This window comes from Periophthalmus magnuspinnatus, chromosome 10 (genome assembly GCF_009829125.3).
Source record: "Periophthalmus magnuspinnatus isolate fPerMag1 chromosome 10, fPerMag1.2.pri, whole genome shotgun sequence".
Taxonomy (NCBI): domain Eukaryota; kingdom Metazoa; phylum Chordata; class Actinopteri; order Gobiiformes; family Gobiidae; genus Periophthalmus; species Periophthalmus magnuspinnatus.
This window is the reverse complement of record NC_047135.1, coordinates 27626029-27642360: the sequence shown is the minus strand read 5'-3', so window position 1 is coordinate 27642360 and position 16332 is coordinate 27626029. Positions and strand designations below refer to the sequence as shown.

The 16332-nt window shown below is 36.7% G+C and overlaps 2 protein-coding genes across 3 annotated transcripts; both read left to right on the top strand.

Moving 5' to 3' along the window:
• The first annotated feature begins 4630 nt into the window (after positions 1-4630).
• Positions 4631-8353, top strand: LOC117378176 (uncharacterized). The gene is made up of 5 exons (XM_055224798.1): positions 4631-4736; positions 4817-5158; positions 6833-6934; positions 7537-7604; positions 8207-8353. The coding sequence occupies exons 1-5, from the start codon at positions 4700-4702 to the stop codon at positions 8330-8332; spliced, it is 675 nt and encodes a 224-aa protein (XP_055080773.1). The 5' UTR covers positions 4631-4699; the 3' UTR covers positions 8333-8353.
• Positions 8354-14003: 5650 nt separating this feature from the next.
• LOC117378149 (uncharacterized) lies at positions 14004-15981 on the top strand. 2 transcript variants are annotated; one of them, XM_055224806.1, is made up of 5 exons: positions 14004-14304; positions 14377-14703; positions 15495-15605; positions 15667-15716; positions 15844-15981. In XM_055224806.1, exons 1-5 carry the CDS (start codon positions 14016-14018, stop codon positions 15964-15966), a joined length of 900 nt encoding a protein of 299 aa, XP_055080781.1. In that variant the 5' UTR covers positions 14004-14015; the 3' UTR covers positions 15967-15981. The 2 variants fall into 2 exon arrangements, with proteins under 2 accessions (XP_055080781.1, XP_055080780.1); XM_055224805.1 differs by having other exon boundaries at positions 15483-15605.
• The last annotated feature ends 351 nt before the right edge of the window (positions 15982-16332 follow it).

Genomic DNA, 16332 nt, shown 5'->3' with positions numbered 1-16332 from the left:
AATTTTGAGCATAAACACCTGAAATAAATAAATGTTGAATAGATATATTTAATACCATACTTTGAAACATTCTATAGACAAAGCAATAACATCTCCATGGAGACAAGTAAATAAGTTTGTGCTTTAAATGGAACAGCATTTATACTGTAACCTCAAATTTTAGTTACTTAATCTAAAAAGTATGATTTAAAAAAAAAAAAATGAAAATGAAATTAATTGCTGAAAGTAGCTTGCCAGAGTGACATTTTGAGAGCTAACAGCCACTAACGCCCTGACTTCCTGAACCTGGTACTGAAACAGGATACAGGAAATAATAGCATTGTTTCAGAATGGGCACCTTGTTGATTTGGAGATTACATGTGGCCTACTTAACCTGTTTACATTACCCCACAACCCATGCAACTTTATCAATATTCTACCCTGTTAAATTTAACGGTTTGGCTGTTGTGGGTGGGCCTCCTTCTCTCCCTTAGTTGAGTGGCTCTGGCCCCATAAACTTGAACTCTATCTGCAAATGGATGCACATTAGTCCTGGACACATCTGCAGCCTGGACATCCATGGGAATTGATCTCTCCTTCACTGTGGTTCTCTTCGAGGTTTCTCTTTTTCCCACTGTTTTTTTTTTCTTTTCTTTTTTTTCTCTAGCTTTTCCTTGCTGAGAGGGACAGTCTAAGGACAAGGGATGTTCTGGGACAGTTATCCATTTGCTTGTTTTCTGTTTATTAATTTTCTTATCTGTTTCTGTTTCATGGTTTATTTTCTAACTTTTCGTTGGTTAAATCAGTTCTCATGTTCAGCCCTAAGAGGCAACTGCTGTTGTGATTTTGGTCTTTACAAAAATAAATTGAACTGAACTGAATGCATAAGTTACATGCAATGTATGTGTAGTATTTCTGTAAATGTGCCTTCCGCACCTTTACAGAAATACCACAGCTATGCTGCGAACAGTAGCTGGGGCAGTTGGGGGAAGTGGTTTGTTTTGTCTTTTAAAAATGTTTCTGTCTGACTGATGTCATGGTAGCGTAGATTTATGTTCCCACATAGATTCTCACCTTCAGGTCTTACAATAAAAACTTTTACAATTGAGAGAAAGAGAGAAACCTACTACTGGTAATGTAAGGTAATATGCTCTCTCTGGCTTTTTTACATATAAAAATGGTCAAAAGCTGAGCTAGACAGGGAAAAGTGAACAATAATTAATTAATAATAATAATAATACATTTTATTTGTTAGGCGCCTTTCAAGGCTCTCAAGGTTGCCGTACATACATACATACACAATACAAATTGAACAATGTAAAATGATTAAAAATACATTTAAAAACAAATATAGATTAAAAGACAGAGCAGTTATGGTCAGAGTGGTCAGGATGAGAAGGCCTTTCTAAACAGATGAGTTTTGAGTTTAGATTTGAAGTGTGGGAGTGAGTGTGTGTTGCGGAGGTCATGGGGGAGGGAGTTCCAGAGCTGGGGAGCAGAGCAGCTGAAGGCTCTGCTCCCCATAGTGACAAGACGGGCAGGAGGGACAGTGAGGTGCAGGGAAGAGGAGGAGCAGAGGGAGCGGGCAGGTGTGGAGATGTGAATGAGGTCAGACAGGTATGGAGGGGCCAGGTTGTGGAGAGCTTTGTATGTGAGGAGTATGATTTTGTAGTGTATGCGGTGCGTGATGGGGAGCCAGTGGAGCTGTTGCAGGACAGGTGTGATGTGGTGATGGGAGGGTGTGTGTGTGATAATGCGGGCAGCTGAGTTTTGGACCAGTTGGAGTTTATGGAGTGATTTCTGTGGGAGTCCGAACAGAAGAGAATTGCAATAGTCAATACGGGAAGTGACCAGGCTATGGATGAGGATGGCGGTGGTGTGTGGGGTGAGTGAGGGACGGAGGCGGTGGATGTTTCTGATGTGGAAATAGGCGGACCGGGTGATGTTGTTGATATGGGAGGTGAAGGAAAGTGTGCTGTCGAGGATGACACCCAGACTCTTTACTTGAGGGGAGGGGGAGATAGAGGAACCATCAATGGATATGGAAAAAGGATTTATTTTGCTTAGGGTGGATTTGGTGCCGATGAGTAGGAGTTCTGTTTTATTGCCGTGCATTATACTGGTGGAGGGTCTGTCACTTGCTCCTCTTCATGGCTATATGGCCTCGAATGTTCAACATTATGCAGCCATATCTATCTTGCATTTATTGAATTAGTGTTTTTATTGCACAGATCTGACCTGTAACTTGGGCCAGTGACATCAACCGATTTAAGGCATTTAAAGCAATACTGTGGAACATTCCAAGGCAAAGCAATAACTCTCCACCAGAAAAGGTTTAAGGTTTAAGATGTTTCTTTAAGATGTTTCTTTTGTGATGTACTGTATGGTAACAATTGTGGGAGAAGTCTTACATTACCTTACATAACTTTGATGTCTTCAAATCAGTGTTTCCGTTTTATTCTCTGTTTTACTTTCTTTGAGTACCTAGTTTCCAAGATTTCGCGACCATTTCATGTCAGTCCAGTCCAGGTATCACCTTTTAGCATGAGCAGTGTACTGTTGATGCGGGCTGTGCTGTTCTGGTAAAAAAATAAGCTAGTGATCTGTCACAATACAAGAAACAGTTTAAGAAGTGAAGGGCTCCACAATATCGCTCTCAAGTCAAAATTTTAATTTGCCATTTCGCTTGGCACAGTGATCAAATCACAAAGCCTACAGTTATTTAGACAATACAATGTTCTCTGGGGAAGAAAACAAAGCTAAGTAACAAAATGGAAAAGTTTACATTGCATTCTCCTCTGATATTATTGTGCCTGGATATGTTCAAAATATGCATCCGATAACATGATTTTATAATTTGAAAGATGGAGTTTTGTGATTATGTAGATTGCCATATAGGTTTCAATACAATCCACTTTCTTTGTACAAAAAGTTTGGACACACTATTTCATTTATTTCTCCTTTATTTCCATGATTATTTAAACTGTAGATTCTCACTGAAGACATCAATGGGCACACATGGAATATAATAAACAAAAAGTAAACTCAAAATAACACAAAACGTGTTTTATATTTTAAAAATGTTTAAAAGTAATCACTCTTTGTTTTGAACCCTGGTTTGCATTTCATGACCCTGACATGACACACCTGCAAAGTGAAAACCATTTCTGGAAACTTCATCAAGAAGCTCATTGAGAGAAGGCCAAGGGTTTGCAGTGCTGTCGACAAATCAAAGGATAGATACAAATATACTAGAAAATATAAAAATTCTATAGTTGCATTATTTCACTTTTTTATTTATTTCACTATATTATTCCAAATATCTTGCATCATATATTAGATGTCTTCCGTATCTGTATATTGAGAAAAAACCCCCCCCAAAAAACCCAAAAACAAAAACATTGAAAGCAAGGATGAGACCTAACTTTTGACTGGTAGTACAGCAAATTTCATAAACAAAAACAAAGTGTTTCACAATACAAAAATGATACCATGGAAACATAACATAAAGCTTTATTTAATGTCACTATTCCTCATTAAGGTAATAAAACTGGTAAAAAACATAAAAAAATACATTAAAATTAAATAAAAGGCACAGAGGACCAACAACTCATGTGGTTTAGGCAGTGTCAGTAAACAGGATAAAGCACTGCACCTGAAAAATAACTGTTCAAACAGATCGACTTTGATGTGGTGACATATAGTTCAAGTGAGATTTGTTCTTTGATGGACAGTTTCAGCCTAAATTACATTCATATTACAAGATGCTGGTTTGCAATAGTTATTTTTTTTCAGATGTTCAACAAGGATGCTGCTTTTCTATTTATTGTTTTTGATTTGACAGTTTTAACATCCATAATTGCATAGTTTGTTCTCAACATCATGATAAAGAGATATTAATTAATATATTTAAACTGAAGTTATAAATTCAACACTGAGTTTGACAAAAAGATGAAATTGTAGTTTAGACCAAAAAATAAAAAAATGTATACAAATTTCACCAAAACCTTACAATCTGCTGTTTAAATATGTACATTAATCTTACTAACACAACTGGTACAAAGACGTATTCACATGATGTATGTACATGTTTCTGTGTGAAAAGAATAAGATAGTAACAGGAAGTGTATTTCTTTGCACAGCCAATCATAGAGATTTCAAGTATTTTGACTGTGTGACTAAAGCTTCCATTCGGGTGGGCAGATGTCAGTTGTGCAACAGAGTGATCCGCCGCAATGAGACAAAGACTGGGTCCTTTGATACTTCTGAGCACTTTAAGTAAGTTTTGTAATATACTAGTCAGCCCCATCTATTTTAATGTTTAAATTTTTCATTCTGGGTGTGTTTAAAATGTTGAATGTTTCTACATTTGTGAATGGTAAATGTTGGTGTTGTTTTTTCAGCTCTCAGTCAGACCAAAGGAGATGGCCAGATTACTCAGACCACGCTCAACTCTGGAGATAATTTTACTATGTCCTGTTCAGTAAAGAGGACTGAAGCTGGACTACTTTATTTCTACAAAATGAATTTAGAATCACTGGTCCAAACCGTTGCAGAGGGATCCTATGAGAAAATAACACTTAACGGAAATTTCCACAATTCAAAATTTGAAATATATAAAACTGAATTAAACATGGAAATTGTGTATACCTTCACAATTTTTAATGTGACCAGGGAAGATGCAGCCTCTTACGTTTGTCAAGTTGGATCATCATACAAAATGAGTTTTGTCAATACGACTCTTTTGATCATTCTTGGTAAGATTTTTAAATTAAGATCTTCAGTTACATGTTCTTTCTGTTCTTGTTTTAATAGTTCTATTTTAATGAATCTACAGAACAACGGCATCACACTTTCTATGTGAAACAAATCCCACAAGCATCAGTCACTCTGGGACGTCCAGTGCAGCTCCAGTGTTCTCTTGTGTCCAAGAACAGCTCCACACTGCAGTGTCCTTCTAAACGTAACGTGCACTGGTTCAGATCTGGAGCAGGAGAATCTCCAGGCAGCATCATCTACACTTATGAAGAGCAGACTGAGGAGCAGAACCAGAGGAGATGTGTCTACAGTCTGTCCACAACTATACAGGACGTCAATGATACTGGGACGTACTACTGCGCCGTGACCACATGTGGACATATCCTGTTTGGACCAGGGACAAGAGTGGAGATAAGCCCAGGTAACTTGAAACATTCAAACAATACTTGAATTTAAAGTGGTTGTGTTCTTTAGCATATTGTTAATTTCCATATGCATCAATTTGCACAGTACATGCACAGCTTTAGAACAGATTTTTTAGATGGATAGAAGTGAAATTGGGTGGCGAGCCCAATGATGAAAAATAAAAATACTTAACTATTAACTACTTAACTAGTTTTGCTTTCATAATACTTAAACTGTTACACTCCAAAAAAGTCAGCTTTAATCCAAATCTTACACTATGCTTTTTCAAGCATGATAAAAGGGAAACTCATGCACATTAGCCTATGGTTTGATGAAGGTTCACTCTGGTCACTGTAAAAAGCCCATCAGAGCCACAGAGGTTTAACGCCGGAAAACCATGTCTATAGTCCAGGCAGACGCACAAGAATACAGTTGTCATTTGAACTCTTTGTTGTGACTTCTCTACAGTCTCTGGCCCTCTGCTCTAAAGGTTTGGTTGGTGAATGTTGTGAACCAAGATTCAAGTTACACAACCCATACTACATTTAGTCACACACTTCATTTTTACACACCTTGGAATTTAATCTTATAATACTTGATCTTTTCATTTAAAACACTGTTGTATTATCAATTACTTTCATTATCAAGTCAACAAGCAATGCAAGAATGAGTGAGAAGATTCTGTTCATTTCTAAGTAAAACCCCACTGTGTAACTTTTAGCCAAAGAATAGACAAAAATAAAAGCATGCTTTTTTCATTTTTGTATAAAACACATAAACAGACATGTCCTTAATGTGAGCGTTCTTGCTTCTCCACAAACCTCCTCCTCTCTATGGAATTATTGTTTATTTAGCTATAATGTCCCACAGAATCACATAAACCTCATCTATCTCCATGGAGAATGTTCCTAAGTATGGTTGTAACTCTATTTCCATGACATCATGCAGGTGACACGATACCTGAAGAAAGTTACAGGGTTTGCTTTAATGTTGAGTAGACTATACAACTGCTCAGCCTTACCCCACTGTTTAAAGCTAAGACTTTTTACCTTGTTGCACTGCTTACTAGCTTATATTGTTTTACTTTCAAGGTAGCATTGCTTTTCATGTAACTCCATTTAATGTATTTGTGTTACTGACATGCTTCTTATTTATCAAATTAACTGCTCTTTTCAGCTCTGTAATATGGTTTCAGTGTGTTGCATGTGAAATGACAGACACATTGTTAAACGAGAACATGAGCACTGGCACTTTGCTTCTTTAAAGGGCCCATATTACACTATTTCCCGATCTATGTTATTATAATGTTGTAACCTCATCAAAAACATATGTGGAGTTGTGTTTTGTTTCTTTTCACACATGTTTAGCACACAAATCAGTCTCTCAAACAGAACGCAGAAAAGACTCTCTTCCACCTTGTGATGTCATGTGGTAATACAGGAAGTGCTCCACTGTGTTTTTAAACTGCATCCACCTTCACCAGAATCATTTGGTTTATTTCAGTCTCGGAACTGCCAATCTCCATTGAACTAAAGGTAAAGGTAAAGGGGCTGTTAGCTTAAAAACTACCACTGCATCATTTTGGAGATCTAGACAGGCTAATAATGCAGGATTACTCAAACATGTGTGAATGAAACAAAACACAAACAATTCCTGAACCTGACTGATTGTAATGTTCATGTCCCTACAGATTTGCTGCCAGTTTGTTTGGCCCTTGGGGTCCTGCTGCTCTGCTCTGCTGTCATCAATGCTGTGATGTTCTGCCTATACCGAAAAGCTGCTGCTCGCAAAGGTGTGTGTATAGTCCTGCTCAAAATCTTAAAACCAAGCAAACTTTGTCCCAGTACAGATATAGTGTATTAGCATCTCTTGAGGTCAAAATAAGCCTGTTGTGTACTGTCTGCATCAAATTATAAAGGTATCATTGTCCAAGTATTAGAGAATGCGTGATTAGCATGCTGGTCATTAGCATACCGTGATACCAAAACTCTGCTACGGCCTCTATGGTTGTGAAAGCGCTTATAAACTCATTGAGGTGAATAATTAGGATGCTCTGAATTCATATGGCAGGAAGTCAGGAATAAATTCACATTTTTTTTCAAGTTTTTAAAGAAATCTGGTACAGTCCTTTTAAGTATGACTTTGATATGCAAATAAATGACCTCTTCATGGCAAAGCTAAACAGTTTTTTCTCATTTTGGCACATTTCAGAACATGCTACTAAGAGTTAGAACAAAAAAGTTGTAACTCCTGACAGTAGTTAGCAGCATATGAAGAAAGCACAGGACAATCCTTCAACCACATTAAGGCACTAAAATTTGAAGCCAATATGTTACACATATGCAAGTTACAACATTGATTAATTTCACATTGAACACTTTTTTTTTTAAACAGATGTAATACCTGCTTCCAGCTCCTTTGAACTCATGAACACAGTTATGGAGGATCCATCCAACAATGAGGTGAAATTCATCAACATTCTGAGGAGTCTGGACGAAACAAGACAATTTTTGTACGATAAAGTGTATAATAAATGTAATTGGATATTTAAAATAAGCAAGGTCAAACTTGGCTCTCCAGGGGGCCTAATTTGACCTGTGAAAGGATAGTGAGATTTGTTTGATTTGCACTGAAAACATTTACCATAATTGCAAAGGGGATGAAATACCCTTAAAAACACAGTAATAAAAGACAACTATAAAGCTCTTTGGAGACAAAAAAAACTGTTTAATATAATACATAAATAAGTTTTGCCCTTGACACAATAGTATGTATTAATTTTGGCCTGTCAAGGAAAGACGTTTAAGCACTCGTGTTTAAAATTAACATAACATCTGTACATTGCATTTTCAAAAGTGAAATGACACAAATTCTTGCTGCATTGGATATCGATTCTTGTTGCGTTGGAAGCATCTAAATAGTGCCATTCATAGAGTTCAGGGGAATATTGTACATTTTGGGGAAATTGATTCCAGACTCACAAGAATGACTGATAAATGTATTATCAAAGGATACACATAAATAAACTTGTCATACAGTAATATAGTTTGTCTACTTTTCACAGGAGGGCAAAGAAGCAGGTGTCAACTATGTCGCTCTGGAGTTTCCTCAGAGAAAAGTGAAGAGATCAAACATGAAAAATGGATCACAGCCAGAATGTTTCTACTCAGCCACCAGGGAATATACTTGAAACATTATCTATATAGTGAAAAAGCAGTTCCTATCTATCTATCTATCTATCTATCTATCTATCTATCTATCTATCTATCTATCTATCTATCTATCTATCTATCTATCTATCTATCTATCTATCTATCTATCTATCTATCTATCTATCTATCTATCTATCTATCTATCTATCTATCTATCTATCTATCTATCTATCTATCTATCTATCTATCTATCTATCTATCTATCTATCTATCTATCTATCTATCTATCTATCTATCTATCTATCTATCTATCTGTCTGTCTGTCTGTCTGTCTGTCTGTCTGTCTGTCTGTCTGTCTGTCTGTCTGTCTGTCTGTCTGTCTGTCTGTCTGTCTGTCTGTCTGTCTGTCTGTCTGTCTGTCTGTCTGTCTGTCTGTCTGTCTGTCTGTCTGTCTGTCTGTCTGTCTGTCTGTCTATCTATCTATCTATCTATCTATCTATCTATCTATCTATCTATCTGTCTGTCTGTCTGTCTGTCTGTCTGTCTGTCTGTCTGTCTGTCTGTCTGTCTGTCTGTCTGTCTGTCTGTCTGTCTGTCTGTCTATCTATCTATCTATCTATCTATCTATCTATCTATCTATGTATCTATCTATCTATCGCAGACATATTGTACAGAAAACTTGCATACAAACTAATAGGGGGAAGGACTTTTTATTTTAATGTTCCATTTAACACTTTGATAATTGGACTTTTTTTGCATTTATACTTTATTGAATGCCAATTTTTTTTAAATCATAGACTATTCAGATATGTGATCATGTCCATAACGCTGTTTTTTTCAGTATTGTTTTAAAACTCAACACTTCAATAAAATTTACAGTTTTTGGGAAAAGTTCATGTGAAAACTATCTCCAGAACCTTGAAGTGAGCGGTCACTGTTGAGCTTTATTTCCACATCTGGCTACTGTAGCCTCCAGGCTCTACCAGGAGAGGCCTCATGTCACTTACCTCTATCCACAGGTCCCTTGAATATTTTACACTTTTATCCTGCTTGGGATCTGCATGGTCCATCTGCATCAAAACAAATATGGCTGCTTATGGGAATATATATATATATATATATATATATATATATATATATATATATATATATATATATATATATATATATATATATATATATATATCTCACAGGGGACTAAAAACAACACCAGCAACACCTCAAAAATTTGTTTCATGGTGCCAATATGAGCCTGACCAGCAAAAAAATCAACATAGAAAGACAAAACATAGCATGAAAAATAGAACATGTCAGGACATGCAAAAAATTGTATTATATTTGCCGTAGAAGTACATGGGTTTTTTTAACAAAAAATTTGAACGGGATGAAGCAAAAAATGTTTGACCATTGAAATTTAAAAAAAGTTAAAGAGGACATACATCTATCTCCAACCATGCGAGCATGACAATATGTCTTGTCAGAATATGGCTCGTTGGAATGACTGGAGTAGTGTACTATATACACCGACACTGTGGGTGAGAGGTGATGTAGGCGCAGATGAGAGCCTGGCTCTTTATGGTGACATATACCCCACAGTCGTGAGGGTCGAGGGCATTTTTATTATTTTTAACTGTTAATTTGAGGTGATATAAGTTTGAATTTGTGCTAAATGATTGGTGACCAATGAGCTCCTCCATTTCACCCGTGTCTCTGAAATAAACAAACCTGATTGTATTTTGAGCCTAGGTCAAGGCGCGATGGTGGGAGTGGTGACCAGACTGCTATCCCTCTGTATAAGAAACATAGAGATACAGATATAATATAGAGCTTTAATCTGCTGTTATTTAAGGCGAGAAAGCCAGCCAAATTCATTGGCTCTTTGGTTGCTATGATACACATGCTCAGATTTCCAAATATGGATCTTGGTTCCAAATGAGCCACTATAATTGCTACCCTGAACTGGCTTCATTTGGACGTCACATTCCCTCAGTCCACTTATATATAACTCCTCTAGTGTACACAGAAATTATTATTTGCCAAATAAAAATATCAGAAGGAATTTGTTCCTTGCGTTGTAAATTGTGCCTAACTTTCTGATACAATTCTCTAGTGTGATCAATATGTTCTACTTCCTGTAATTTTCAACATATTTATCAACTTTCCTTTGCATATTGCTCCTTGATTGATGCAAAACTATCATTTATAGTTTCAACATCTATTATCCCCCAAAAATTAAGTAAAAATGAGCAAATCATAAAAACATGTCACTGTAAGTTCTATGGAGAATACCTACCTACTTTACAGACTTTCATTATGTTTAGGGTGTGATAAATTTCTATTTCAACCGCTACTTTTTCCGCTTTTCAAATACTCCTTCTTGGTTAAGTATTAGAATACTGAGTGAATTGTAAAGAGTACCTGCTGACACTGGGTGCTCTTGTCTTTGGCCCAGATGGAGCAGACTCACAGAGCTGTGTTCATGTGACACAGAGTCCATCCTCAGCTTCAGTGGTCCCAGGAGGCTCAGTGTCTCTTCAGTGCTCACTTCAGCCCAAAAACAACAAGAACCAAATCCAGTGTCCACAACAGCAGCAGGTGCACTGGTTCAGAGCTGGATCTGTGGAGCCTCACACTGGACTCATGTCCCACTTTACAAACTACAGCTGTGTCTACAGTCTGTCTAAAACTATAGGACACTCCTCTGAGGCTGGGACATACTACTGCGCTGTGCACACATGTGGACATATCCTGTTTGGGACAGGAACCACACTGGACATAGGTACATCATATCTGTTCTAAAAGTGTTATTTTAAGGCCGCAAATAACTGTCGCCTCTGAAGAGAACATTTGATTGACTGAGTGTGCAACTATGACTTCCTGAGCATCTGAAGAATGCCATTGTTCTATCATTGTTTCATAAATAAATGTTTACCTGTGACTTAGTACCACAAATTTTTGCAATCTTTGCGAATTTGTTTCTTGGTGGACTCCACACACCTGACTGGACGACAGGTGCAGAGGAGATCCATTTAGATAAGAAAAAAAAAAAAAACACCCACTATGCTGGTGTTTTTCACAAAGATATTTGTGGATTCACAAGATACATCCTGTTTCCAGCTCCATCCACTCCAGCTTAGGTGTTTACCTCAAATACAATGAAGGATCAGTTTATTTGATTTTAGCTAAATTTTAGCCAAACAACTAAAAATAGTATTTCTTTCACCCCAAACACATAACCATCCCAGATTGTCTCTGATTCCAGTCATAGTGCTATACATATAAAATCAATTTGTAATCTATCTATTTTCAAATGAGCGCCCAGATTTGCAGCTGGTGCCAGTCACTGTGACTCTGTCAGTCCTGTTGTGTGTCTGTGTGCTTGCGATCATCCTCTATGTTCACTGCAGAGGTACAATATACTAAATGTGGAGTATTTCCTAGGAGAGTCTCTGTTGTAATATGGCAAAATATATTTTATAGATTCTCCTGATACTATAACTGGTCCACACTGAGAGTTCTGAAAATATTGTACCTGAAAATATTGACACATTTTGAAATTAGTTTATGACTGAGCAAATTAAAAACAACAGACAACTGTATATGGGTGAGATTTTAGTGGTTACATGTTTATTTTGTCTTCATATTTGCAGGGCCCAAATGTAAATGTCAATTATGCTCCTCTAGAAAAGTGAGACAGAGCAGTAACACAAGAGGAGAGCAGGAGTGTGTGTACTCCAGTGTGAGAGCAGAGCAGCACTGACAGACTGATCCTCACAGGGCCCAGTCACAAATATACTGTGTGACATTTGGATTTTTCAAGTCAAGTTCTTTTTTGTTTCCTTATTTTGATGATTGTGCTGATCATCATGCTATTTTTCTTTAACATCCTACTCAAATATAATACCAAAATTGAACAGAAAATGTGACACTCTATGGCCAAATGCTGAAATAAATGTTTAATACTTTAGATATGTAGTTAAGTCAGTTCATTTGGCATCTTAAAGTGAGTCAGTTGAAAATGTGGTTGATGACACGATCCTGAGCTACAGACCTACATGATTCCCCAATATGTACAAATGTGAAGAAAATATAGTATGTGTACAATTTTAAAATGTTATTGATCACAACTTTGTTGTGGAAAGCTTTTGACTATTAGATTAAAATGGCGTGAGAACAAAGGTGTGTGCCGCACTTCCTGTATCAGGTTGGCCAACATGGATCAATGTGACAATAATGTAGCAAAACAGAAACATCTTGTGTTTATCATTTATAGTCATCCTGTGTTAGCCCTTACCCAGTCTACTCTGAGTTTTTTCTGCTTTTAGAATGCAGTGGTCACAAAATCTATAAACCCTCCTCTCTGTGAAGCTGCAGCGTGTGGTTAGGCTTGTTGTTCTTTAGATAGATGCAGTTTGCGGAAACTGCGGTTTTGACATGGAAAACCTAGTCAGTACTTAGTGAACACTGCAATCGTTTCAACTCAAAATGCATCTCAGTTATCATGTCTCTTTGCTGTCTTTAAGGTCCTATAAGTTTTTCACTTGTATTTCAGCTAAATATGTCTTGCCACATTACAGATATATTGTATAAGCTGTTCAAAATAAGTCTGCTGCATGCTTTCTGCATCTAATTGCAAAGCATTTTATTGTTAGATAATCAGAAAGTGCATGTTAGCATGCTAGTTTTATCTTGTTGGCAAACTTTGCTCTGTTCTCTCAGAGTTTTCGAAAATGACTCATTGATGTGGCGCTCACAATGCATAAGGTAGTGAGAAATAACTCTGGACCACTGCAAGCTGTTTAAAATTAATGAATAACACTGCCTCATGCTCTGAGAGAGACAGAGAGCTGGTGCTATCAAAGGACCAAGAGGCCAGTAGGTCACATGAACATGGCTTTGATCATAAGGAAAAATATTGGGCTTTTTTTAATTTTAGGAGCTGGAAACGCACCTCAAACATCTGAAAATCTGATAAAATAACAACAAAAGAAAGGATAAAGGATTCATCCCAGTCTGGTAACTCACATCATTACCCATCAGCTTATCTTCTTCATTTTTCCTTTGATTTAAATTACAGTTTTTAAATTATATGTTTTTGTAAAACATCCAATAAAGAAATTATTGTTGTAGATGCTTCTTTAATGTTCATTAAAGGTGCACTATGAAACTTTTCTGGTGAGGTCCACCACCTACTTGTCTCCTGCTGAAGTTATATTTTAGCCTGGAATCTTCCTCTGTGTGGCATTTAACTTATCTGTTGTGCATTTATTCAACTGCACAAAAGTAGCTCAAAAACAAAGTGGTGCCACCTGCTTGTCTCCATAGAGACGGAAAGTTAATACATACTCTGGAACATTCCTCACGGTAATAGATGTTGTCATTTTAATATACATCTATGCCACTTGGTCAAACATTTTTGGGCAAAGCAATAAGAAGAATGGAGTCAGAAAGGTGACATAATGCGCCTGGGGTAGAAGATCTGTGCTTCAGCCAATCACTTTGATTTCCGCTTTTCAAAGCTCGCTTTAAGATGAGGAGACTTCAAATACAGATGCAAGTCTGCCTGGAACGTCAGAAGAAACATGTTTGGACCCCTCATTGCCTTCATCTTCTTAAGCACCTTGAGTAAGTGAAACTACACTAACAAAGTATAAAAAATACATGATGATTCATGGCTGTGTTTTTACAGGTCAAAGTGCAGGAGACCAAATACCTGTGACGATGGTTCATCCTGGAGACACTGTCACATTTACATGTTCTTTTAATTATGAACATGTTTACTGGTACAAACAAACTCCAGGACACATGATGCAGTTTATTGGATATTTATATAATGATCTTAAAATATTTGGTCCTTCATGTGAAGATCGTTTTAAATTCAACACAGTGGACATTCAGCAAGTTTTTACAATACAAAATATCAGGAAAGAGGACGAAGCAATTTACTATTGTGTACTGACTGATGGATATGGACAGACCTTTGTGAACGGCACCTTCTTGGTTGTTAATGGTAAAGTATTAGAATACTGAATGAATTGTAAAGAGTACCTGCTGACACTGGGTGCTCTTGTCTTTGGCACAGATGGAGCAGACTCACAGAGCTGTGTTCATGTGACACAGAGTCCATCCTCAGCTTCAGTGGTCCCAGGAGGCTCAGTGTCTCTTCAGTGCTCACTTCAGCCCCAAAACAACAAGAACCAAATCCAGTGTCCACAACAGCAGCAGGTGCACTGGTTCAGAGCTGGATCTGTGGAGCCTCACACTGGACTCATGTCCCACTTTACAAACTACAGCTGTGTCTACAGTCTGTCTAAAACTATAGGACACTCCTCTGAGGCTGGGACATACTACTGCGCTGTGCACACATGTGGACATATCCTGTTTGGGACAGGAACCACACTGGACATAGGTACGTCATATATGTTCTGAAAGTCACATTTAAGTCTGCAGATAATTGTAGACTCTGAAGAGAATATTTGATTTACTGTAATACCAACGCAGTGTGCGTGAATAAAAAAAAAAAAAAAAAAAATATATATATATATATATATATATATATATATATATATATATATATATATATATATATATATATATATATATATGTATATATATATATATATATATATATATATATATATATATATATATATATATATATATATATATATATATATATTGTGAATTCACAAACTCTAGGGAATACATCTTTTTACAGTCCAGTGTAACAGAGTTTAAAAGTAAATTAATTTAACCAAGCTCTAACCAGCTCTCGGCCTCCCTGACAGAACTCTCTAGAACCTGGTACAGAGACTGGAGTTGTGTGTTAATGAAATATAGTCTGGAATATAGTTTAAGTCAAAGTATGAGTGAACATTCGATACTTGCTGGGCATCTAAATAATGTCACGTGTATGTATATCTATAAAACCCATTTAACAGCCTCATAAATAAGCATTGGTCTTGCTCAGCAACATTAAGTCAATACTTGTGAATTAAATATTTCACTGGAACACATCTTGTCACACTCCAGTTTAGGTGTTTAGCTCAAATACACAGGTGAATCAGTTTGCTTTACTTTCTGCCTGTCAAGTAGTATTTCACAAAATCTTCCACCTCTTAATACAAATATGAATGTGGCTTCTACAAGGTGTAAAATGAGACATAAATGTATTCTATATATTTTCAGATGAGCTTCCAGAGCTGCAGTTGGAGCCAGTGACTGTGGCTCTGTCAGTCCTGTTGTGTGTCTGTGTGCTCGTGATCATCGTCCTCTGTGTGAAGAGAGGGAGGCTCTGTGCACACTGCAGAGGTGAGATGGTTTACATGGCTAACAGCTTAATAAATCTGTTTAACATAATGCTCTTTTACAGATTCTCCAGATAATATTAATAGTACACAGTGTGAGATGTCAGAAAATATGGTAGGCTACTATGTTTTTCTTATATATTATTAATGCATTTGTTTATGATGAAATGACAAGTCAAAAAACTTTTCATTCTGGATTTTGGAAATAGCATCTTTATTTAATTTCCAACACACATTTACAGGGCACACGTGCAGATGTCAACTACGCAGCACTGAACTTCTCCTCTAGAAAAGTGAAACGGAGCAGTAACACAAGAGGAGAGCAGGAGTGTGTGTACTCCAGTGTGAGAGCAGAGCAGCACTGACAGACTGATCCTCACAGGGCCCAGTCACAAATATACAGACAACATGATTTGTGTTGTTTTTATATGTATGTTTATGTATTCAGCTTTTGTGCAAGTACGCCTACATTTTTAAATTTTATTTTACTTCTATGGGGTATTAATTGTTATTAGATAATATTTAGATCACCATGTAAGTTTTTACAGTTTTGAAAATATTATAGTCACCAAAAATAACATTAACATGTCTTAAAAGTTAATTTTTTGATGCTCTGAGACTCTTCTCCATTTGATCTTTATGCTAAGTCACTTCCCTTTCAGAGCCCTATCATGTTTTTATGTTTTTTTATGTTTTTATTTTTATGTATTTATGGAGAATTGTCACGTGTG

What these genes read in the sequence shown, in the direction of transcription:
- LOC117378176 (XM_055224798.1), top strand. Translation starts at nt 4,700, where the DNA reads ATGAGTTTTGTCAATACGACTCTTTTGATCATTCTTG. An exon ending in AAGAGTGGAGATAAGCCCAG is followed by an intron (nt 5,159 to 6,832) that starts GTAACTTGAAAC and finishes ATGTCCCTACAG; the next exon opens with ATTTGCTGCCAGTTTGTTTG. An exon ending in AAAAGCTGCTGCTCGCAAAG is followed by an intron (nt 6,935 to 7,536) that starts GTGTGTGTATAG and finishes TTTTTTAAACAG; the next exon opens with ATGTAATACCTGCTTCCAGC.
- LOC117378149 (XM_055224805.1), top strand. Translation starts at nt 14,016, where the DNA reads ATGGTTCATCCTGGAGACACTGTCACATTTACATGTTCTTTTAATTAT. An exon ending in CACCTTCTTGGTTGTTAATG is followed by an intron (nt 14,305 to 14,376) that starts GTAAAGTATTAG and finishes TCTTTGGCACAG; the next exon opens with ATGGAGCAGACTCACAGAGC. An exon ending in AGGAACCACACTGGACATAG is followed by an intron (nt 14,704 to 15,482) that starts GTACGTCATATA and finishes ATATATTTTCAG; the next exon opens with ATGAGCTTCCAGAGCTGCAG.